General features: G+C 60.3%; 1 protein-coding gene across 5 annotated transcripts in view; it reads left to right on the top strand.

Annotated features, from left to right (window-relative positions):
* Positions 1-9171: 9171 nt before the first annotated feature.
* Positions 9172-24405, top strand: part of PCDH1 (protocadherin 1) — a 56061-nt gene continuing 40827 nt past the window's right edge. For 2 of the 5 annotated variants that reach the window (XM_017830424.1, XM_017830425.1), the window contains exons 1-3: positions 14044-14338; positions 16343-17157; positions 18717-20909. In XM_017830424.1, the coding sequence (XP_017685913.1) occupies positions 14095-14338; positions 16343-17157; positions 18717-20909 (3252 nt within the window). In that variant the 5' untranslated portion in view covers positions 14044-14094. Of the gene's footprint in view, positions 9258-10283; positions 10462-14043; positions 14339-16342; positions 17158-18716; positions 20910-24405 lie in introns of those variants that run through there. The other 3 variants (XM_017830423.1, XM_017830421.1, XM_017830420.1) reach the window with 3 other exon arrangements.

Genomic DNA, 24405 nt, shown 5'->3' with positions numbered 1-24405 from the left:
CTCAACGTCCCTTGTGATTAAAGTCTTGGTGACTCTGAGCCAGGATGAGGCTGGAGGGTCAGGGAAAGGCTCTGCCCATGAGAGGGGTGACAGGAAGAACATTCCCCCCATGAAGAGACTGTCCCCATCATTCCTAGACTGTCCCAAGAGCCTGATCCCCATCCTCTCCAGTCCCTGCTGGCTCTTCACACCCATCACTTCCCACTCTCAGTCCACCCCATCAACCTGTCCCTCTTGCACTTTCTTATTTCACTTCTCTCACATCCAGACACACTTTACCTTTTCCAAAACAAGCCCCTGGGCAGTGGAGCCCAGAGCTGGGCACAGCACCCAGGGCACCGTGTCATCATCCCTGAGAGGCCAATGGGACATGGCCTCACCTCCTCCCAGACCCTGGCCAGGAGTCACCTCCCTGTCACCCATTTCCAGCCCTGTCCCGAGTGCCTGGGGGCGTCCCCCCCATTTCCCAGGGGCTCAGACACCTGTCTCTGGGTCACCCCAGCTCATTGCTGGCTCTGGCAGAGGTCAGGGCCAGCTCCTGTCCTGTGCCAGGCCACCAGTGGTGCTGCTGGAGGTGGCCATGGGCTGGTTTGCCTGCCCTGCTCTCTCACCCCCTCGCTGACAGGCTCACAGGCATGTGGGCTGCAGTCCCTCCTGGGGGCCCTTGCACCGTGCCAAGGGAGCTTTTCTTATCTTCACAGGAACGAAAACCTTTCTGAAATCAAAGTGCTTGGGTGGCTTTGAAGAGTTTCCTCTGGAGATGAAACAAGGCTGTTTGCAAGTGTGAGCAATCCCTGCCCAAGCTGGAGCCCCTGGTGAGGCTGGGCTGCTGCTGAGCTCTGGGCAAGGGCAGCGGGCCTGGGGCTGCCCCAAGACGGGCACTTTGGCCAAAGGAGCCACCCTCCAGGCTGGAACCTCCCCCTCATGCAAAGCCCACCAACACGGAGCTTTTCTAATTCGTTTCTGAGGGGTGCACGCTGGGAATTGTGTGGCATGAAAGGCAACCAACAAAGGAATATGTTTAGAGGATTATGTGGAGATGCTGGAGGTGTTCAAAGGACACCCTGCACTGTAAGGGGCTGCTCAAATCCTCAAGTCCCCAGGACCCACAGGGTCCATCTGGAGGGGAAAAATAAATTCAAGGGCCGGTGCTGCAAACAAGTCTGAAGAAAACCTCCCCTCCTGGAGGAATCCACCCACACTGCTCTGCTGTGGGATGCTGGATGGAGGGTAGATGTGGAGGGGCCAGAGACAACTTTGCTGTGAGTTTGGGGACAGGCAGACATGTGATCTGGGACTCACCAGCACAGGCTGTACCTGTCAGCCTGCCCTGGGGAGCAGAGGTTTCCTGGGAAGCCAGTGTGCATGTAGATTATTTGTTGTTTGATATTTTCCCTTTAATGCTTTTGTCCTAAAATAAATATACAAAAGTTCAGGGCCCTGCAGGTTGTGTCTGTTGGGGGGAGAAATGGATGGCTGAGTCAGTTATTGCTTCAGAGCAATCGATGTTGTTTGTTTACCAGGATGGGTAAAGTCTGCTCTCCCTGGACACATGTTGCTCACAGTTCCTCAGGAACTTGCCCCAAAGCTGCCTCCTCTCCCTGCCCACACAGCCCTGCCTCCTCTCCCTGCCCACACAGCCCTGCCTCCTCTCCCTGCCTCCTTCGTGGGTCAGGGTGGCTCCTGGGCTTTGGGGACAGAGGGAATTTGTTAAAGGAGCAGGAGGGGTGAAGATCCACACTGGATCCCAGCCTGGGAGGGTGATGCTCAGGCACAAGGGGAAGCAGGGTGTGCTGTGTGCTCTGTGCAAGCAGGGAATGATGCTCAGCACGTGCATCCCATCCTGCTGCATCCCAGATCCAGCTGATCCCCACAGCAGCACAGACACCCTGACACATCCATCATCCTCGTGTGCCCCATCCCCAAGTGAAGACCCCAATACAAGGATCCCACACTCCAGGCCTCCAGACATCCTAGCTGAGGCTCATTCCCTCCTTAGGGATGGCTGTATGTGATCAGGGCCACCATGGCCAGGAATGCTGGGGACTGCATCCCTTGTGAGAGAGTCTTGGTTGGTCTTTTCCACATATCCCAGCTCGTCTGCCACTTGTTTAGCACTGCATTCCCCTTGGAGTCTCGCTCCAGCACCTCTGGATTTTGCCCTGAAAGAGTGTTGGCTCGAGGGTATTGCAGAGCAAACACAGAGCAGAGGGAACAGGCAGCCTTGTCCCCTCAGAGCAAACACAACCCTCTGACCTCCATCCCACCCCTGCAAAGCTCACAGGGGTCCCTCACTGCCACCACCTCCCCCAGCCCCTTGCTGGCCCCAGGCCTGTGCCCCTGCTCCTGCCACGTGCCAGCTCCACAGGCAGCACCCCAACCTCCCACCAGAGACTGAGGCATGGTCTCAGTGCACTCCCTGCCCTCTCCATCCATGAGATCCCAGTGCCAGGGCTGCCTGTCCCTGCCCTCCGTGTCCACAGGGATCTTGTTCCTACCCTGCTGATGCTCGTGGTCCCTCCAACCTCCACCTCCCTTCTCCTTTGCTGCCTCTATTCACTAACCTTGCCTTGGGCTCCCTCTCAGTCTGTCCCTTCCATCTCCTGCCCAATCCAGGCTGAGCCTGATCTCTCCATCCTCTGGTGTCCCTGTGCATGGTCTGTCTGTCCCCACCACAGCCCCTGTGCATGGTCTGTCTGTCCCCACCACAGCCCCTGTGCATGGTCTGTCTGTCCCCACCACAGCCCCTGTGCATGGTCTGTCTGTCCCCACCACAGTCCCTGCACAGCTGCTGACACCCAGCACCCTCCCTGCCATGGTCCCTGCTGTGATGTCCCACAGAATTCAGCTGGCCATGGCTCCCTGACCTGTGCCTGTCCTTCCAGGAGCAGGGATGAGGGAAACCCTCTCTCCGTACCCAGAGCAGCTCCTGTCCTGCCCTGCCCAGCCCGGCCTCCACGGGCAAGTTCCAGCCTGAGCCGAGGTTTTTGCTGCTGTGTGACCCATCCCCCGTGTCAGTCACGCTGGGTAGGGCAGGTCTGATCTGGTCTCCTCTGCCTGAGTTTCCTCCTGCCTCCCTCAGACTGCGGGATCTTGCGGGGAGAGGTCACGGCTGCCCAGCCGACAGCTCCTGCTGGGAGGATGTGGAAATCTCCCTCCACCAGCGCCTGCTCGCTAGTCCCCAGGGCTGGACCATCCCCCAGCAGCAGCTGGAGGTGGGTTTGCAAGCAGGAGACCGTTGGACCCTAACAAAGGCAGGAAATGGGTGTCATTCTCCTTTCGGAGGAGGTGGGAATAGCAGATCCCCAGAGGAGGCGAGGCCAGCTCAGAAAGCAGCAGTGATGTGAGAGATTCAGCTCATTGCTTGCAAAACTGGGCTTCCTGAGAGCTTCCCTCTTCCTGCTCCTCTCCAGCCTCTGCCCCCTTTGGGCCACCTCTGCCAGACCTTCCAGCAGCCCCTGCACTGGCAGGACATGAACCACCAGTGTCCCAGCCAGGGTGCTGTTCCTAGACCTGCACCCTGCCAGGTCAGGGGGTGCCCAGGCTGGGGGGCAGCCAGGGGGGCCAGAGGACCTGAATGACTTGATCTAGTGGGTGGCATCCCTGCCCATGGCAGGGGTTTGGAATGAGATGGGCTTTAAGGTCACTTCCAGCCCAAACCATTCTGTGATTCTATGATTCTATGACCTCACACCCCATGCACAGAACCACTCCCTGCTTCCTGCCCAGGATCCCCCATGCCAAGCCCCATGAACAAGAATTTGAGTATTTAAGGGAATAAAGAGAGTGCCAGAGGCAGGGGATGGGAGGGAGGCCACCACAGCCCAAGTCCCTGGCATGGGACTGGGAACAGCAGGAGCTTCCCCTTGGGGGTGACTCACAGCCTGGGGAAGCTGAGCATCCCATAGGCTTCTAATAGTCCCTGGGAAGCTCCTCTCAAGTCTAAATCCCAAGATCAGCTTGGGCACTGAGCACCAAAGCTCAATCTGCCATCAGGGTTTCATGTGGGGGGCTCTGCTGCTGCTTCTTCTTGAAGAGATGTCTGGTGCTGCAGAGGATGGGTGGAGATGGGAGAAACCTTCCTGCTCTCTGCACAGGTCTGTCTGAACCCCGAGGCAAGAGATTGATTAATCATTGCTTGAATAATTGCAGGGCACTGCAGACAATCTGTTCCCAACGGCCTGTGAAGGGAAGGGATGAGGTGGAGGACTGGGCCAGGGGAGGTCACTCACCCCAGCCCGTCAGTGCCTCAGCCTCAGAGCTGCTCCCAGATGCTGGATTAAATGGTTTCTTTTCTAAAGAGAGATCTAATCTGTTGACAAAAGCTGCAGCAATGCTGTGAGCCCATCATCTCCCTGAGAAAAGCTCTTCCAGCCTTCAAATGCTTTCACCACTTGGATACTGGATTTCAATTCAAGGCTGAATCTGCCTCTCTTCAGCTCCAGCCCTCTTGGTACACCTTGCTGTGGGATTTAAGGGTCTCCCACTATCTTTTCCAAGTGGGAGGACAGGTATTCAGATCACCTGATAACATACTTTTTAGCAAGCATCACATCATGAGGCCTGGCTTTCCAGCCTGTGATCGGGTCTGTGGTGCTCCCTCAAGCTCTCCTGGTATTTCCCTGACATCCCCTGGGTGTGGGTGCCAAAACCAGTGCTCCAGCAGTGAGTTAGTCACTAACTTTCTCCTTTCAGACCCCCACAGAGGGACATACCAGGTGCCTTTTGGGGTACCTGTTCACACTGATCCTTAGTTACTCTTCCACGGACAAATCTGCGTCACTGGATGAGGCAGATATTCCCGGGAGGGCTTTAAATGAGCTCCCTTGGTTGCTGGTTAACAGCCAGTGTTCCTATCTCCAGCCTGTATAGACATGCCTGGAGTCATTGCTTTCCAAGATCCAGCCCGCAGGCTTAAAATCCAAACTTCATTTCCAGATATATTCCCATGTTTATCTGCATCCAAATGCACCCTGCCCATTTCACCAGCTGTTTCAGCGTGAAACCATCCCCTTCCCTTTCTATCTCATCACTCCGGGCGTCATTTTCAAGCTTTCCCAGCAAAGATTTCATATCTTCATCTCCATCATTGATAAAAACGTTTAATAGCAGTGGACGAAGAGCAGGGCCCTGGGGGAGGGAGGTGGAAATAGTGCTACTTACTGATATCTCCCCATTAGCAGCTCCTCTAAGATCTGCCAGGGAAGCATTTTTAATCCATCTAATATGTGCCCTGTTAATTCCTTATAATGCAAGTTTTAATCAAAATGTCAGGTGGAAGTAAGTCAAATGCCTTGGAGAGATCTGAGTGTGCTGTATCAACACAACTGCCTCTCTCAACCAGCCCGGCAACCCTGTCAGGGAGAGACAACAGGTCTGTGTGACAAGCCCTGCTGTCCGTGCCACCACGCTGGCTGCAGCTCCTGAGCCTGGGGACATCCCATCATCACCTGGTCCTCGACCCAGGAATCCATCTGTGGACCTAAAACCCACCAGAGAGCAGCAACCCCCCCTAGGCAATGCCCTCAGCATCTTCTCCAAGCCCATACCCACATCTCCTCATTGTTCTGGGGATGGTGGTCCCTGAGGGGGATTGAAGGGGATGAGCCTTCAAGGCTGGATGAGGAGGTCTGAGATGCTCAGCCCCAGGGATCCATCCCAGGAGGAGCTTCCAGCGTGGCAGTGGTGGAGCCCATGCAGCCCTGAGGGACAGAGGACAGTGGTCCCTGAGGAAGAGGATGAACTTTCAAGAGCAAGACAAGGAGGTCTGAGATGCTCAGCCCCAGTATCCATCCCAGGAGGAGCTTCCAGCGTGGCAGTGGTGGAGCCCATGTGGCCCTGAGGGACAAGGGATACTGTTCCCTGAGGAAGGGGATGAGCTTTCAAGGCTGGACGAGGAGGTCTGAGATGCTCAGCCCCAATATCCATCCCAGGAGGAGCTTCCAGCGTGGCAGTGGTGAGCCCATGCAGCCCTAAGGGACAGGGGATGAACTTTCTAGAGTACAAGGTCTGAGATGCTCAGCCCCAATGTCCATCCCAGGAGGAGTTCCAGTGTGGCAACAGGGCCCATGTGGCCCTGAGGGACAAGGGATGGTAGTCCTTGAGGAAGGGTGGACGAAGGGGTCTGAGATGCTCAGCCCCAGGGATCTGTCCCAGCAAGAGCTTCCAGTGTGGCAATGGTGGAGCCCATGCAGCCCTGAGGGACAAGGGATGGTGGTCCCTGGGGAAGGGGATGAGCTTTCAAGGCTCAACAAGGAGGTCCAAGATACTTGGCCTCAATGTCCATCCCAGGAAAAGCTTCCAGTGTGGCAATGGTGGAGACCATGTGGCCCTGAGGGACAGGGGATGAACTTTCTAGAATAGACAAGGAGGTCTGAGATGCTCAGCCCCAATGTCCATCCCAGGAGGAGTTCCAGTGTGGCAATATCCATCCAGTGTGGCAATGGGGCCCATGTGGCCCTGAGGGACAAGGGATGGTGGTCCCTGAGGAAGGGGATGAGCTTTCAAGGCTGGACGAGGAAGTGTGAGATGCTCAGCCCCAATATCCATCCCAGGAGGAGCTTCCAGCCTGGCAGTGGTGGAGCCCGTGTGGCCCTGGGACACGAGGTGGGCTGAGGGCTGTGGGAGGACCGGAGCTCAGGGGCTTCCCTGGCTTGCAGGATCTTTCATCCTCCATCACCACGAAGCTGGGCCAGATCTGCCTTTGCAGCAGCCCACAGAAGCTGCCTCTGTTGTCTTATTTTTGTTATTTTTGAGAGGATATTTTAGCGCCGAGCACATTCCCTCCTGTTGCCATGGCAGCCGTGACAGGGGTTATATACCGTGAGAAAAATACCAAAATTAATGAGTGAGTGAAAGAGCAGCCAAGAGAAAAACAAGGTTAAAAAAAGAGTTAAAACAGTAATAAAAACAATCTCCCAATAATTCGGCAGCGAGTGTCCCACAGGCAAGACAGGCAGTGAACATCCGAGCCCTCCAGCCCTTCCATCGATCCCAGCGTTGGGTTGGCCACCCGTATCCCATGGCCAGAGCATCCCTGTGGTCCGAGGGATGTGCTGCTCCCTCAGCATCCCACTCCCACTCCGGATGGGGCTGGACCCGCCCGGCTCCTTCCCCCGCAAACCCGCAGCCCTTCCTGAGGCGGGAGGCGTGCGGGGGAGAAGTCCTTTAATGTGCTCATTTCCTTGCATTTGGGTTTTGAGGATCTTTTTGTTTTTAATTGTAGAAACAAGCGAATTGTCAGAACATCTGTGTTATTAGCATTTGCTGCCCAAATCCGAGCTGCTGCTTCTCCTGCAGAGCCCAGAGCTGATGAGAGAGAGAACAGAGGAGCCTTTGAACTCCTTGCAGCAGACGGCAGCCAGGTTGCTGCGTGTGTGTGTTGGGGAGGGGGTATTTATTCTCTTGTAAGGTTCATTTGCTCTCCGTGTTTCCCTTTCTTCTCGCTTTCCCCGAGATTTAGCTGGATGCTCTTCCCTTGCAGGCTTTGTTCTTCTGACAAGGCCCCACTGGCACCACGAAGCTGCTGTCATTGGGTGATGCCAGAGCATCCCAGCACGAGGTACCTGTGGCACGGGGCAAGGCAGAGCCTCCAGCAGCAGCTCCGGGGGTGGTGGCACTGCCAGCACTGGGACAGGCAGGTGGGAAGGGTCTGGAGGGCCTCATGAAGTAACTCTGCAGCCAAAGCTGCAGTTTGATGGTTTCTTGTTGCTCAGATTGGCTCTGCTTTCTGGGAAATGGTGAAGACAAGGTGAGGATGGGTGACTCATCCTGTGACTGTTACATAGCAGGAAGAAATTCTTCCCTGTGAGGGTGGGGAGGCCCTGGCACAGGTTGCCCAGAGAAGCTGTGGCTGCCCCTGGATCCCTGGAAGTGTCCAAGGCCAGGTTGGACGGGGCTTGGAGCAACCTGGGCTAGTGGAAGGTGTCCCTGCCCATGGCAGGGGGTGGAATGAGATATCTGTAAGGTCCTGTCCAAAAACCATTTTTGATTCTATGCTAACACCCAGGAGAAGGAAGTGCAGGGAATGGCAGTGCCCGTATCAGGCTTTTTGTGCTGTCAGAGGGCAAGGAGCACCCTGGCACTCTGGGAGGGGCCTGGCTGCTTTCAAAGGCAGCAGGGTGGAGGAGGAAGGTAGAGACAGACAAGGCAGCCCTGGGCTGCCAGCTCACCAGTGGCCTGGACACAGCTCCCCACCAGCTCCCAGGTCACCGGCACTGCAGAGGGCTCTGCCAGAGAACACACCTGGGCCGCACACAGGTGGTTCCTGATGCCAGGACACTTTCCCCCTCACTTCTGTAGAGCCTGGATCTGCCCCTCAGAAACATAAACGTGCCTGTGCAGAAGCTGTAGGTGTCAGGCACTGGTGCCCCACAAACAGGCGGCATCCAGTGATCCGTGTGCGTGCCCAGGGCACTCCCTGCACAGCTGCCTCCCGCCTGCCCCGTGACTCTTGTGAAATAGAAACCTTTGGTCCCCAGCAATCTCTGAAGTTTGCCATCCCTGCTCCACAGGCAGCCTTGGATCCACAGGGTCACTCCTCAGTTCCTCCCGTTGCTCCAGCTCTCTGTCCCTCCAAGGAGCATTGCCAGTGACTGATACATCAAATCTCACGTTGTCTCCGGAGATTTTAATTCCCTCTCTCTGCCCAGATCCCCATCTCACTCTGTATCAGCAGGGCAAACCCTGACAAACCCCACAGCTCCTTTCCCTGCCCCAAAGGTGGGCTTTGACCTTCCCTGGGTTCTCACTTCACATCTTCTGCTAAATCGGCTTCATGAGAATTGACACTCTGAAAAAAACCCAACACACGGACGGAGAAGCCGACATCTCTGCAGGAGCAGAAAGTCTGAGAGGAGAGCTGTGTTTTCCATCCTGAGGGGATGACTCTCCAGCCCCTTTTTTCTGCTCAGCGGGACGAAGCCTTGACAAGGGCTGAGCTCTCTTGTTGCCGGGGAAAAAAAAACAAACGGGGCGATTCAGGGGGGAAAAAAAGGCAGTGCAATTTGGGGGAGAAGCGGGGTGATTTGGGCTGAGATGGAGCCAGGCTCCTCCGAGCAGGCGGGCGCAGCCTCTAGATGGTGCAGTGATGCAGCCGAGCTGAGCATGTGTGCGGCGAAGGGAGCTGCGCAACAGGTTGGCGTAGCTCAGCGGGAAGCAACGCTCCCATCCCCGCGCTGCGGCGGAGCGGAAAGGACTTTCCAGCATCCTGGCGAGAAATCTGCACTGCAACCGCCCGGGAAAGTGGGTGCTGCTCGGTGAGAGGCTCCACGGGGTGCCTGACCCTCCCAGGGTGCTGAGAGCCACCGCGGCATCCCCCCGGGAGAGCGCTGAGGCCTCTGGCGGGGCCGGGCTGCAGCTCTCGCTGGCAAAGGGAGCGCGGCCGCTCCTTGCAGGAACACAGGGGCAGTGGAGGCATCCAGAGAAGGGGCACCCCTGGAACACGCTGTCCCCAAGCCCCCGGGGACTTTGCTTGCCCAGCTAAGGCAGAGCAGCTTGTGAAGGCACCACAAGGGCACTGAGAGCTCGCGGGTGCTTTTGGGAGTCGCAGGTGTCCCTGCACCCTGCAATAAACCCATGATTCACCGAGGTGTGACGGGAGGGGACAGCCGCCGCTCCGGGCCCCACCACCTCCGGGAGGCGAGGTTTGCAGCCCTGCTGGGCTGGGGGGTCCCGCTGACCTCGCTCCCCCGGAGAGACCCTCCCCACAGCACTGCCCGCCGGGTCCCTGTCCCCGCGGCGGGGCACGGGCTGTGAAGCGCCGGCTGGAAGAATAAACGAGTGAATTAATTATTAAGAGCACCGAGAGCGGAGTGAAAGGGGAGACCCGAGCCGCACGCGTGCGGGCAAGGAGCGGAGGGGTCGCCGGGGTGAGGGCGTTTGGGGGCTGCGAGGACTCCCCTTCTCCACGGCCACGGGGCTGGGCGCGGTGCCGGCAGCCCGGAGACGGGCGGTTCTGCCCGGCAGCCGGTGCCCGCTCGTCCCGGCAGCCCGGCCGCGCTCGGGATCTGATAAGGAGCCGGAGCTCCACCTCCCCATGGTGGCGGCGAGAGGCGGAGGCATCGGCGGGCGGGGGGGGGAAGGGGCCGTGCCTGCGCTGCGCTTCCCCTGCACATCCTCACACACACCGAGGGACGGAGGCGGGCACGGACCGAGCTGCCCAGCGGGGCTGCCTCCAGCCTGAGCCGCCGCTCCGCCGGAGGAGCCGCAGCCCCGGCCGGGGGAGGGGGGCGGTTCCCACGGAACATTTATATATTTTTTGCCCCCCCTCCCCTTTTTTTTTTTTTTTTTTTTTTTTTTTTTTTTTTAATTTTTTTTACATTTGGTTTTCATCCGTGGATAACGCTCGAGAGGAGCCGGGGGGGTGGGGGGAGCCCGGTCCCCGCGGGCAGGAGGCGATGGAGACGCCGCGGGACCAGCGCGCAGGGGCTCGGCACGGAGCGCAGCGCCGGCACCATCCAAGTAAGAGCTGCGGCGGGGCCGGGACCCCCGCCCGCGGCGGGGGAGAACCGCGAGGGGGGGAGGGTGTTGCGGGATGCCCCGCGCGGGAGCCCGCCGCTGTGCGGGAGCGCGGGGCCGGGCGGCGGCGGGAGCGGCGCTGGCGAGCATCCCGCTCCCGAGCATCCCGCATCCCTCCGCGCCGGGCTGCGCGGGGCTCCGCGGCGGCTCCCGCTTGTCCCCGGTCCCGCCCGGCGCTGCCACTTGTTGTGCGGCGCGGAGCGGGGCCAGCCCCGCGCAGGGCAGGGCGGGCGGCGCGGGGTGGTTGCGGGAAGGCGGCTGTGCCGAGGTGCGCGCGTGTTTCTGTGTGTTTATTTTTCGCCGCGGGGGCGGCCCTGGGTGTGTGTCCCCCGTCCAGCCTTGGGTGTGTGTCCCCCGTCCAGCCCTGGGTGTGTGCGCCCGCGGGCTGCGCGGGTGCGTGGGAGCGAGAGAAGTTGCGGGTGAGCTGGGAGCCGGCTGGGAGCGGGACTGTGCGTGTGCGTGTGCGAGAGGAGCGGGGTGCGGGGGGCCTGTGGGTGCCCGTACCCGTGGCGGGGTGTCTGCGTGGGTGTGCGTGTGCCAGCGGGATGCGGGTGCGGGAGTGGGGTGCGTGTGTGTGTGTGTGCGGGGAGCGGGGCGTGCGGTGGTGTGTGTGTGCCCGGCGCGGGCTGTGCGTGCCGGTGAGTGTGTCACGGGCTGTGCGTGCCTGCGCCTCGGAGAATCCCTATTTCCCTGTACGCGACGCCGAGCGCGAAGCCGGTGCCGGGAGAGCGGCTCCCGTGGTTTTTCCGCGTGTGCGTGTCTGTGTGTGTGTATGTGCGGTGTGTCTGTGCGTGTGTCCGTGCGTGTGCGGTGTGTCCGTGTGTGTGCGTGTCAGCGGGGCTGGCGGAGGCGTCCCCCGCTCGCCCCCGGGGGCTCCGCTCCGCTCCGTGCCCGCAGCCGGAGCCGGCGGCTGCGGGAGCCTCAGCCCGGGCAGCTCCGCGGGGACGCCGGAGCTTCGACCGCGGCGGCCGGGAGCGGAGCCCGGCCTCCATCCACCCTCCCAGCCGGCGGGACCAGCAGCAGCGGCTCCCCTGGCGCCCTGCGAGGCCGGGGGTACCTTCTCCCCCCTCCTCTAGGCGCCTTCATCCCTCCGGGCTGCATCCCTGGAGCGGAGCCGCTCCCGCTGTTCCCAGCTCCCTGCGGCCCTGCCGGGGTGTTTCAGGCCCCGCGACATTTTTGTCTTTCCCCAGGGCCCCCCTCCAGCCGGGGTGGTGGGTGGGACGGTGGCAGGAGGGGATAGGAGACCGGAGGGGCTGTGGAGGACCCCTGGGTAGGAGGATGGAGGCTGCCACCCTAGGGAGGCTCTGACAGGTCTCTGCCTCGCTGGCTGCCAGAGTTGGAAAGGATGTGGAGAAGGCGGCAGGAGGAGGGAGGGCCCTGTGCTTTGCCTGCTTTTCATCGCTGCACAGCTCCTAGAGATGATTTTGGGGTAAAGCTGTTGACAAGCCAGTGGGGTTCCTCGCGGGGTGCTCCGGCTCGGGCCCAGCCTGCAGAAATGCTGAGCAGCCGCAGTGGCAACCGGAGCTGGAGGAAATCCTGGGATGTGCCTCAAAATACCCAGGATTCAGCCCATCCTTGCCTTCGGTGCAGGGCTGACCATCAGTGGCCGTTTTCGCGGATAACACGATCCCCGATCTCAGCGCGGAGCCGATGGAGCCGCGATGAGCTGATGAGCCTTTGCTGCTTGCTGGGATGTTGCTCCAGCTCCGAGTGTCAGAGCAGAGCTGGGGGGGGGAGGGCTGTGGGGGGATTAGTACTTGTGTGCTCAGTACAGGGTTTGGACAGACTTGTAAGCCATGGCTCCGAGCCACGCAATCAGCCGTTGGGAGCAATGAGAGGGTGGACTTTGGTGCCCATTCCCGAAGCGGTGCTGCCTTCCGTGGAACGGGGCCAAGAGGCTGTGGGAATCACAGGGAGCACAGGCTTGTTCAAGCAGTTGCTTAAATTCTCGGTGCTTTATAACCTCTCTCTCATTAGGGCTTGTTTTTTTTGGTGGGGATGGCTGAATTCTGTCGGATTTTGCATGCCACTGTCCTCCGAGAGCTTCCCAGTCATGCATTAAGCAGCGTGACTAACGCCTCTCTCATGTGGTTCAGTCTCTCTCACACTCTCCCCGTAGGGAGAATTATGTGTGCGGAGGAATAGTTGTTTTGGGAGGGGTTTTTATTTTTAAGTGCTCTGTGCTCTGCCAGCAGGTTGGTGAAAAGGTGGCTGGCACCGAAGAAGAAAGTGTGGGATGGTCCTTAGATCCCATGGGAAAATAGCCTGATGCCTTGGACTGGCCCCTGGGAAGCCTCTGTCTCCTGCACAGACGTGCTTTTCTCCGGTGGAGGAGGCTTCCTCCTCCTCCTCCTCCTCCTCCTCCTCCTCAATCCCAGCTCTGGGCTCTCACGTCTGCGCTGTGTCATTCGCACCCCTGGGTGCTGAGCAGGATTCCTCATCCCGCCGAGCCCCGGGCCCCTCGTGCCTGCCGGCAGTCCCACTCAGGTTCCCAGCCCCTCTCCTCCTCCAGCCTCCCTGCTTTGGAGGGTTCCTTCACCTGCAGGAACGAGGCTTGCGTTCAGACTCCAGCCCCATTTTTGAAGCAGAAAGCGTGGGTGCTCGGCACCTTTGGGTGACACCCTTCCTCCTCCAGGCTGGCACAGGGCTCCTGGCATTTCCAGCTCCTGGGCCCTCCCTCCTGGCTCACTCAGAACCGTGTGAGACATCACACTGCGTTGAGACTTTCCCCTTTACCTGCGATCTTTCACCTCACACCAAGGCTTAGTCAGGACGGCGCTACGTCATCGGCAGCCACGGCCCAGCCCAGGGCAAACAGCCTTGTGCAAACAGGCTGGTGGTGGGTGCAGGTGCCTCTCCCGGCAGGGCCATCCTCAGGGAGCCCCTTCCCAACAGCTGGAGCTGCCCATCTCCCCCGTCCTCACTGCACAGCCACCTCCAAAGCGCGCACGGGGGTCGAGGGCTCACCCCATGGAGGCAGGTGGACACGGCGGGGTCTGGGGTGAGTGCCCTCCTTGGGTGTGGGCAGACACAAGTGTCACCCAGCCAGGGTGTGCACGCACACAGAAGTGCTCCCACACGGGGTGACATCACACAGACACACACCCGGCGGGGAGGGGGACATGCGCACACGCGGCCCCCGCGCTGGCACACGCGTGGCACGGCGCGCACACACGTGCGCTGGGTGCGGGGACACGGACCCACGGCTGGTGCACAGCCCTGGTGTGGGCACAGATGTGCTCCTTGCCATGTGTGTGCACACCCTGCGAGTGCACATGTGTGGCATGCTTGGTTTTCCCTACAGGCACAGCCGTGCTCTGGGTGGGTGCACAGCCCCTGAGTCCTCCCAGTACACACACACACACACGTGTACACACGCGTGTGCACATACACACATTGCCTGTGGTGGTGTGGAGATGTCTTGTGTTTCTGCTCAGCTTCCTGTCTCCTCCATCCTCAGCCAGGTGCAGGCAAGGAAGAGCTCTTGCTCTCCTCTTCCTTTCCCCCTGGAGACATAAATCCTAGGAACCACAGCAGCGCTGGTGTGGAGAGTTCTGCACGGCCTCAGCCACGGGAATGGCTCTTCTCTGCTCAAAGGATGTGGCAGGACAAGGGAGCAGAGTCAAGCTCAGCTGCAGGGACATCGTTTCATCTCCAGGCAGAGATGTATTTTCACCTGAGGAGGGAGAGCTCCTCTCTTCCATGTCACTTATCCATGGGGAAGCCGAGGGGTGGAGGGACCAGGAGCTGCTGGCTTGTGGGAAGTACCAACGTGGACAGTGCAGGATGCTCCACTTGTTGGTGATCTGTACAATGCCAGGTAACCAGCAAGTGGGCATTTTCTGTGTGGCACCATGGAGGGGACATGGTGATGGAGCACTCGCCCACGCCAGAGACTAAGTGCAGAGTGTGGAGAGGGGGAGTGATGGGAGCAGGGAGAGAGAGTTGATGCTGCGGGGCCTTGGCAGATGTTTGTGGCTGTTGATTTTAGGACACCCAACCACTGTGTTTTCGGGTGCTGGTGAGCTGAGCTGCATCGCTTCATGCTCACAGCTCAGCCAAAGCTGTGTGGGTGCACCTGGACCCTGGAGTAGTAAGATGTGTTCCCAGAATGGAAAGCAGGGGACAGGAAAGCTGGTGGCCAAGCACAGCACCAGGCAGGGGCTTGGTGACAGGGCATGTGGTTTGGCACAGGTCTGTGGGGCTGCTGGTGCCTGGCACTGCCTGGGCAGTGTGTGGGTACGGGAGGAGGTTGCAGTGTCGGGGTGCCTGCGGTGCAGCCGGTGTCTCTGCAATGCAGGGGGGCAGCACGGGGTGGGCACCGGCACGGAGTGGGCACCCAGTGCCTGCGTGCAGTGTCCCAGACTGGAGTGGGAGGGAATGGGAAGGAACAGTGTGTCTGCAGTGAGCGAAGGGAACAGGATCTGCTGGCGCAGGGTGTGGGGTTGCCTAGTGACTGTGCAGCGAGGGGAGATGCTGTGCCTGCCGTTGCAGTGTGCCGGGGCTGTGCAGTGCCGCTGCTCCGGGGGCTGCCCCTGCGGGCTGCCTGCACTGCAGCACACAGTGGGCAGGGGGTCTGTGTCCCTCTGACTGCCAGGGGCACAGAGGGGTGGCAGTGCCCTGTGTGCAGTGCAGGGTGGATGATGCGTGGGGCTCCTGCATCCCTGCAGTGCTGAGTGGGTGGTGCCTTCGTACCTCGCAGTGCGAGGCTGGCAGTGCCGGCAGTGCAGCGAGGGCAGCGCTGCTCTGTCCCTGCCATGGCAGTGCCCAGTGTCCCTGCAGTGAGGGATGGGTGGCAGTCCTGCAGTGCCCCATGTCCCTGCAGTGATGGAGGGGTGCTGTTCCTGCAGTGCAGGCAGTGCCCTGCATCCCTGCAGTGCTGGAGGGGTGGCAGCCCCGCAGTGCCCCGTGTCCCTGCAGTGCCGGGTGGGTGGCAGCCCTCCATTCCTGCTGTATCCTGTGTTCCTGCAGTGATGGATGGGTGCTGTTCCTGCAGTGCAGGCAGTGCCCTGAATACCTTCAGTGATGGCTGGGAGGTAACTGTATCCTGGTAGTGCCCCATGTCCCTGCAGTGCCAAATGTGTGGCAGCCCTGCATCCCAACAGTGTCCCCTGTCCCTGCATCCCTGGATGGGTGGCAGCCCTGCATCCCTTCAGTGTCCCATGTCCCTGCAGTGATGGAGGGGTGGCAGTTCTGCACCCCAGCAGTGCCCCGTGTCCCTGCAGTGCCGGGTGGGTGTCAGCCCTGCATCCCTGCAGAGGAGGCAGAGCTCCCCGTTCGGTGCTCCCATTTCTGCGGGGCTGGCAGCTGCGTTCAGTGCCTGTGTGTCCCTGCCGTGCATGGCAGGCAGTGCCCCTGTGCTGGTGGCACACAATGCTCCTGTGTTTGGGTGGTGAGAAGCTGTCTCTGAGCCTGGCCGGCTCCCATCGGGTTGCTGGCAGCAGGCTGCCTGCAGTCCACCCTGTTAGTGTGCCTCGTTGGGTCTAATTACAGTTTGTGTGGTGACGAAGAGGGTGGACAGTGGCAGGAGTGGCTTCCTGTCCCTTACAGGAAGCCAGGGCTGAGGTTTCAGTGACTGGGTTGCTCACCCCAGCAGGGCGGTGCAGGAACTTTGCAAGGTGGGATCGGTCCTTCAGGGCACTGGATGGTGGAGGCTGCCAGGAGCCCGCGGCTGGGCCAGCCCCTGCAGCCCCTTCCCTTGGGGGGCTGTGTCAGGACCATGTGCAGTCCCACATGGCACAGCGGGTGCACCCAGAAGGATGTGCCAGGGAAGTGGGCTGGGGTGGAGCGATCCCTAACCTCTGGTTATCTGTGTCTCCTCCAGCTCCCCTGCAGCGCAGCATGAACCCACTGGCATCCTGCCTGGGCCTGTGGCTCCTCTTTCAGCTCCCTGCCCTGGTCTCTGGGACACGTGTGCTCTACAAAGTGCAGGAGGAACAACCCCCCAACACCCTCATAGGGAGCCTGGCCTCCGACTATGGCTTGCCGGACGTGGGGCACCTCTACAAGCTGGAAGTGGGGGCCCCGTACCTGCGTGTGGATGGCAAGACTGGGGACATCTACACCACCGAGACCTCCATCGACCGGGAGAGCTTGCGTGAGTGCCAGCACCTCCTGCCCGGAGAGCCCTGCTTCCTGGAGTTCGAAGTGTCCATCACTGACCTGGTGCAGACCAGCGGCCCCCGCCTGCTCGAGGGGCAGATAGAGGTGCTCGATATCAATGACAACACCCCCAACTTCGCCTCGCCCGTCCTCACCCTCTCCATCCCCGAAAACACCAACATTGGGACGCTCTTCCCCATCCCCCTGGCCATGGACCGGGACTCGGGCCCCAACGGCGTTGCCTCCTACGAGCTGACGGCTGGTCCGGAGGCGCAGGAGCTCTTTGGGCTGCAGGTGGCCGAGGATCAGGACGAGAAGCAGCCGCAGCTGATCGTCATGGGGAACCTGGACCGGGAGCAGTGGGACTCCTACGACCTGACCATCAAGGTGCAGGATGGGGGCAACCCCCCGCGGGCCAGCAGTGCCCTGCTCCGCATCACCATCCTGGACATGAACGACAACGCGCCCAAGTTCGAGAAGGCCCTGTACGAGGCGGAGCTCTCCGAAAACAGCCCTGTGGGGCACTCTGTCCTCCAGGTGAGTGTGGGGGCTTTCTTCTCCTCCCCAGCTCCCCTCCTACCTGCCTGCAGCAGCGACAACGCGGGGAGCATCATGGCTGCTCGTTGCCATGGGGAGGAGGGAGGGATGGATGGAGGAGCCCACAGTGTCACCCCGGGGCCAGCGGGCAGGCTGGTCCCTGGGATGTCACATCTGCTCAAAAGAGGTTGGAGAGGATGTGCAGGAGGGCACTGCCGGAGCGGGGGCTGCAGGACGTGGCTGAGGGGCAGCAGCAGGGCTGGTGGGTGTGTGGGAGCAGGGAGCTGGGTTACTGGGAGGGCTGGGACCTGAGGTCCACAAGGAGTCTGGCTTCAGGCCAGACCGGTCTCAATGGTGCCTGCAGACAAGACATAGACCCTTTCATAAGTTGCATTCCCTTGGCTGCTCCGTGGAAACTCAGGCTCGCACAGGAGGTGGGGGGCAGGCAGCATCCCTGCTGTCCATCCTGGGGGAGCTGCCCATGGCTCTGCAGGTGCCTTACTGTCTGCAGGGAGCAGGGGCTCTGCCCTGCCTCAGACAGTGGTGCAAACTGTCCCAGGGAGCCCAGGGGGTGGATCTTGGTGGATTTGGCTTGGAGGGGGCATTGAGATGATAGTAGTCGACATCTGTTTATCTGCAGCTGCCATCTTAATAAGCGGAGCGCGGCCAGCTCTCATCTGCCTGCTAATTCTGATGTGAATTTTTTAAGAATTCATTTTTCACTGTTAAGAGAATGGAAGTTAGAAGCAGATAAGGGAGCTGCATGGCCGGGAGGAGAATGGGCTGAGACGCCGCTGCTGCCATTGCTCAGCTTTTATCTTTCAGGGGGAAAATGACTTCCGCCTGTTTTGTGAGTGGAGGTAAAAGGTGGAATTTACATTTAACAACTTTCGTTCTCCATCCAAATCTGCTGAGCAAGATAACGGTGGAGCAGCAAATGGTGCAGAGAAGAGGCTGCTCAGAGAGCCGATTAGGGAGGCAAATGTTAGACAAACCTCATCTTCTTTAGAAAGCAAATAATAGGCGTAGAGGCAGGTTTATGGGAATGCAGAGCCCCTGACGGGCAGGCAGGGATGGACGGTGCTGTGCAGAGCTTAAACAGCCCCAGTTCCCGTCGGCTGCATCCCTGGATGCCGGGATGGATCTGCTGCAGCTCCACACATTGTTGCCTCCCTCCTCGTCCTCACCTCAGCCAGGCAGCTGCTCGAGCCCCTCCTTGGGGGCACAGCTGGAGAGGTCCCTCCCCGCTGCTGGCTGGGTCTCAGCGGCACGGTTCCTGAGGTTCCTGAGGATTCCCTGCGTGCCAGAGCCGGCCGGGAGGGGAGCCCAGCCAACCGGCCCAGCCGGTTTCTCCGGAAGAGCAAGGCAAAGCCTCCGTGCCGGAGGGCGGCTCCCAGCTGCTCTGCCGGTCCCAGGCTCTTTGCCCCATAGTCCTTGGCCCCAGAAGAGGAAATCCTGGTTTTTCCCCTCCGGCTGTCCCCAGGGAAGGCTGTGGTGGTTTGTGGAGGGGCTCACTCCACCAGGCCCTCCTGCTCACCGCTTATCCCTCTGTCCCACAGGTGAAAGCCAACGACTCGGACCAGGGCGCCAACGCCGAAATCGACTACTCCTTCCACCAGGCCTCGGACGTGGTGCGGCGGCTGCTGCGCCTGGACCGCGCCACGGGGCTCATCACCGTGCAGGGGCCCATCGACCGCGAGGACATCGGCACCCTCAGGTTCTCCGTCATGGCCAAGGACAAGGGCGCCAACCCCAAGAGTGCCCGCACCCAGGTGGTGGTCACCATCAAGGACATGAATGACAACGCGCCTTCCATAGAGATCCGAGGCATAGGGCTGGTCACCCACCAGGATGGCATGGCCAACATCTCAGAGGACGTGCCAGTAGAGACAGCGGTGGCTCTAGTGCAGGTGTCCGACCGAGATGAGGGTGAAAACGCTGTGGTGACCTGCGTGGTGGCTGGTGATGTCCCATTCCAGCTGCGGCAGGCCAGCGACACGGGGAGTGACAGCAAGAAGAAGTACTTCCTACAGACCACCACGCCGCTGGACTACGAGTCAGTGAAGGAGTACACTATTGAGATTGTGGCGGTGGACTCGGGGAACCCACCCCTCTCCAGCACTAACTCCTTGAAGGTGCAGGTGGTGGACGTGAATGACAACGCTCCCGTCTTCAGCCAGAGCTTCACTGAGGTGGCTTTCCCTGAAAACAACGAGCCCGATGACCTGGTGATGGAGGTCAGTGCCACCGATGCTGACAGTGGCTCCAACGCCAAGCTGGTTTATTCCCTGGTGACAGACCCTGCCTCGAAGGGCTCCTTCACCATTGACCCCGACTCTGGGGAGATCCGGGTGAAGGCAGTGTTGGACCGAGAGCAGCGGGAACGCTACGAGTTCGCGGTGGTGGCGACAGATAAGGGTAGCCCCAGCAAGACGGGCACAGCGACTGTGGCCATCAACGTCATGGACAGGAATGACAACGACCCCAAGTTCATGCTGAGCGGCTACAACTTCTCAGTGATGGAGAACATGCCGCCCCTCAGCCCTGTGGGCATGGTGACAGTGATCGATGCTGACAAAGGAGAAAATGCCCGTATCCAGTTGTCAGTGGAGCAAGACAATGGGGATTTTGTCATCCAAAATGGCACTGGCACCATCCTCTCCAGCATCTCCTTTGACCGGGAGCAGCAGAGCACTTATACATTCCGACTCAAGGCGGTTGACGGTGGGGATCCTCCCAGGTCTGCCTACGTGGGGGTGACCATCAACGTCTTGGATGAGAATGATAATGCCCCCTTCATCACTTCACCCTCCAATGCCACCTACAAACACATCCTGCCCCACACCAGCCCTGGCCAGCAGGTGAGCAAGGTCAAGGCGGAGGACATTGACTCTGGCGTCAACGCGGAGCTGATCTACAGCATCACAGGAGGCAACCCCTTTGAGCTCTTCCAGATCTCCCCGCAGAGCGGAGACATCACCCTGGAGAAGGAGATCCTGCGCAAGCACCACGGCCTGCACCGCTTGGTCGTGCGCGTCAACGACAAGGGCAAGCCCTCGCGGCACGGCACGGCGCTGGTGCACTTCTACGTCAACGAGACGCTGGCCAACCGCACGCTGCTGGACACGCTGGTGGGGCACAGCCTGGACACCCCGCTCGACATCGACATCGCCGGGGACCCCGAGTACGAGCGCAGCAAGCAGCGGAGCAACATCCTGTTCGGAGTCATCGCCGGCATCGTGGCCGTCACGCTTGTCATTGTGCTGGTCGTCCTGGTGCGCTACTGCCGGCAGCGGGAGGCCAAGAGCGGCTACCAGGCGGGCAAGAAGGAGACCAAAGACCTGTATGCACCCAAGCAGGCCAGCAAGAGCGGGAAGAGCAAGAACAAGGTGAAGAAGAGCAAGTCTCCGAAGCCGCCCAAGCCCACGGAGGATGAGGAGGAGACGGGGCTGCAGAAGTCGCTCAAGTTCAACCTCATGAATGACTCTGTCAGCGACAGCCCCCGAATCCACCTGCCCCTCAACTACCCGCCAGGCAGCCCAGACCTGGGTCGCCACTACCGCTCCAACTCGCCACTGCCCTCCATCCAGCTGCAGCCTCAGTCACCCTCTGCCTCCAAGAAGCACCAAGTGGTGCAGGACCTGCCGGCCACCAACACCTTTGTTGGCACCGGGGACAACAACTCGACGGGCTCCGAGCAGTACTCGGACTACAGCTACCGCACCAATCCCCAGAAATACACCAACAAGCAGGTAGGAGAGCTCATCCTGAGGCCGGCAGCGGCCCCCCCGCTGCACCGGGGAGCCATCTGGACAGAGGTGTGGGAGTGAGCATGGACTGGCCTCCAGCCCTGCATGCGTGGCCCGGGGGTCTGGCGGAGGACTACCCTGGAGCCGAGCCACGGAGCCTGGTCGTGGGGCAGGGAGGGGACGGGGATGGTGAGGGGGAGGTCAAAAACTGTCGGAGCCCTTGTCAGAGCGCCCGGGGCTGGGTCCTGGTGGCGCTGCCTGGGTGATGGTGATGTGAAGGGCGCTGCATGTGTGTTCCTCTGCATGTGGGGCTCTGGGGAGGGAATCCCACCCACCCGTGTCCCCTCTGGGGACTGGCTTTTAGAGCACTGAGGAGGGCGATGCCCACCCTCCCATCCATCTCTCTGCTTGGGCTGGCTCATGGGGAGGAGGGACTGGTCTTGCTCTTGCCACAGCTCTGGGTAGCCAGTTTCCAGCCCTGCCCTGGTTCAGGGAGCAGCGAGGAAGGCACTGGCCTCGCTGTTGCCAGCCCAGCTCTGCTGGTGAGGCTGAACCTTCCACCATCCCTGCGCCAAGGCACCTCAAAGGGAGTTCAGCGCCCGCTGCGGCTGCCCGGGCAGGTGGGGATGGGTGGAGGAGCAAAGCTCTGCCTTTTTCCCAGGCTCAGGCTCTGGCTTCCCCCAGGCTTGGGCCCCCTGCCATAGCTGGCGCGGTGAAAGCCGGGCTTCCTGAGCGCGAGCACCGAGCCCGGAGCTGTGGCTCCACCAGAGCCGCGTGGCAGCGGCTGCCGGGAGGGAGAGCGGGTCCTGGTGGCGTGGGCACGGGGCCGTCCGTGTGCCAGGGCTGGGTCTTGTGCTCTTGGCTGGAGGAGCGGGGCACCAGGGTCTCTGCGGGGTCACTGCTCGTGGTGTAGCCGGGGGTCGTGCTGCGTGTGGGGCAGGGCAGAGGCAGGTCTTGGCTGCGGGCGGGGAAGGGCTGCTCGCTGGTGTGCACTGGAGCTTGGAGCTGTCCCGGGAGGTCGTGGGGTGAGCACGGAGCTTGCAGGACCCTCTTTCTCCGGCTGTCTGGCCAGTTAACTTGCACCACATTTCTGCTTTGGCACCTGTCGGGGCTATCCTTAATTAGCTAGGGAGGGAGAGGGGGGATGAGTGCCTGTGGCTTTGCCTTCTTCCTGGGGCCCCTTGGGTGAGGAGCACCCACTCCCCCCGAGCTGTACACCCTATGGAGACCCTGCTCCTTTCTTTGTACCCCGGAGAGCGGCAGGCTGGGCTCCTGCCGTGGGGCTGAGCTCAGCTGCCCTGTTGGATTGACTTCAATAAAGTTTTCTATTTTTGACCAGTTGTGCCTTATTTTCCCCACTGCCCCTGAAGGTGCTCTTGCTCCCAGCAATTTCCCAGGCGTATTTTCCATGTTCTCAGCCTCTGGAGCAGTCAGGCCCCGCAGAGCCCAGAGCTGATGATCACGTGGGCTGGCCATCTCTACAAACCCTCCACCACACGCCAGCGTGGCCAGTCCAGAGGCCTCGTGGTGCTGACCCCTCATTCCCAAGTACATCTCCCATCTCCAGTCACTGCCTGGCCCTCAAGGATGCAGCTTCCTCCAGGACATGGTTCACAGCACATGCATGTACACACACACACACATGCACAGCCACGGACCAGCCAGCCCGGCTTTCTTCCACCCCAACATCCTCCCTCAAAGCTTCTCCTGGTGGATCCCCACATCCTCTTGCGCCCCAGCCGTGTCCCACAGCCGGTGCATGGAGGAGCAGATCGCTGCCACGCGGTGCCCTGACCCAAATCCTGCCGGGAGGGCTGGGAGCCGCAGTGCTGCAATGAGGACGCACTTGGCGGTTGCAGATGGAGCCTTGGCGTGTCAGCAGCGCTGGGGGGAAGCACCCGGATCAAGGTGCTCCCCCACCCCGGGATGCGTCGGGAAGGAGAGATGCTCCCAGAAAAGCTTGCTGGCAGCAGGAGGGTGATGGAGCCGAGCAGACACGCTCCCCATAAAGATGGCTCTGCCCCTCCTGGCGGGGTGGATGGGGGTGATGCTGCTGCCGTGGGGCTTGCTCAGGGTCTTGTCTCCAGCTGGCTGGAGAGAGGATGGATCCTGGTAGGCAGCAGCAGCACAGCACCCCTTCCCCAGGCTGTGCATGAGTTCATCCTACATCCCCCTCCCACCATCCAAGCATCACATCTCAGGGACCTTCTCCCTGGCCACCCATTCCTGTTTCTCATGGTTTTTCTTTCAAACTGGGGCAGACATCCCTGTACCCGTCACACCAGCTTCACCTCTTCCCCAGGGCCTCCAACTGGCTGCACCAGGCTGCCGGGGAAGAGGAGCTCTGGCGCTGGGAGAGATTAGATCATCTGGGGAAACCAGTGGTTCTGGCTTCGGTGGTTTCAGCCCTGTGCCAGCCTTGACTCTCACAGCCTCCTCGTTTGTTTTGCTAACAGCATAAGGTTTTATCTTGAACCATCCAGGAAGTGTCTGGGCCTCCTGGGCAGGCAGGGCTGGGACCCGCGGGGAGATGCGATGGCTGCAGAGGAGGAAAGGAGACACCAGCAACCACCTAAATAACTAGTCCCTGCAGGGTTGGGCAGGGCAGTCTGGGGGCTTGGCTCAGCCCTGCCATCTGCTTCCCTTTGGGAACTTTCTGAGAGAAGTTTCCCTTCCTTCCTTGTGCTCCGCAGCTCTTTGATGAGCCCGGGGTGAGAACACAGACGTGTGGGGAGCGGCTCTTTCTTCTGCCGGTCTCCCAGGCTCCATCCTTTCGTACCGGGGGGGATACGCTACATCCTTTGCTGGCTGCACAAACCCAAGCCTGCCTCGGGTCCTTGCAGCCCCCCACCATCCCAGAAGCTGGCTGGAGTGGTGTTAACTTCGGCGAGCTCAGCAGAGGTGCCTGTACCTGCCCGCGGGCTCCAGAGCGCGGTGCAGCATTAATTACTCTCTGCGGGGGGGGATAAGAGGAATATTGTAGCTGTAATGGACAGAAATGAAATTGTCTTGTTTTAGAATTTAGCTGGGAGTCTCCATAAATTGCAGGTTTGGGTGTTGGCAGATGTCTGGGAAAGTCTCCTACTGTCCTGGGTCAGTGGGTTTTCTCAAGGTCGTTCACGTGGAATGAGCTGATAAATGGATCCAGCAACGAGCTGCAGATGGAGCTGAGGGTTCATGGGGGACCTGCCCTGTTTTTCCCCAGTTTCAGAGACACGCTTTGCTGGGAGCAATTCCTGGGAACTGTGAATCATCTCCTGCTCCTGGGTTCAACTGGACTTGGGTCAGATTTGGCTCTGCTGTGCAGAGACCAAATGAGAGAGTGTGTTGGTGAGGTCCTGGGGGCTACAGATCCCTGATTGTGCTGGGAAGAGTGGCTGGGCTTGTCAAAACAACAGCCTGAGAACTTCACTGGGTGCTTGGGGGAGCTGGGGCAGCACGAGAGGGGGTGAGGAGTGGGTGATACACCGTGCTGGCTTCTGGGGCCTTGGTAAGGATG

Source organism: Lepidothrix coronata, unplaced genomic scaffold, assembly GCF_001604755.1.
Source record: "Lepidothrix coronata isolate B3197 unplaced genomic scaffold, Lepidothrix_coronata-1.0 Scaffold178, whole genome shotgun sequence".
NCBI lineage: Eukaryota > Metazoa > Chordata > Aves > Passeriformes > Pipridae > Lepidothrix > Lepidothrix coronata.
The sequence above is the reverse complement of the archived record's forward strand: the minus strand, read 5'-3'. Positions and strand labels throughout refer to the sequence as shown.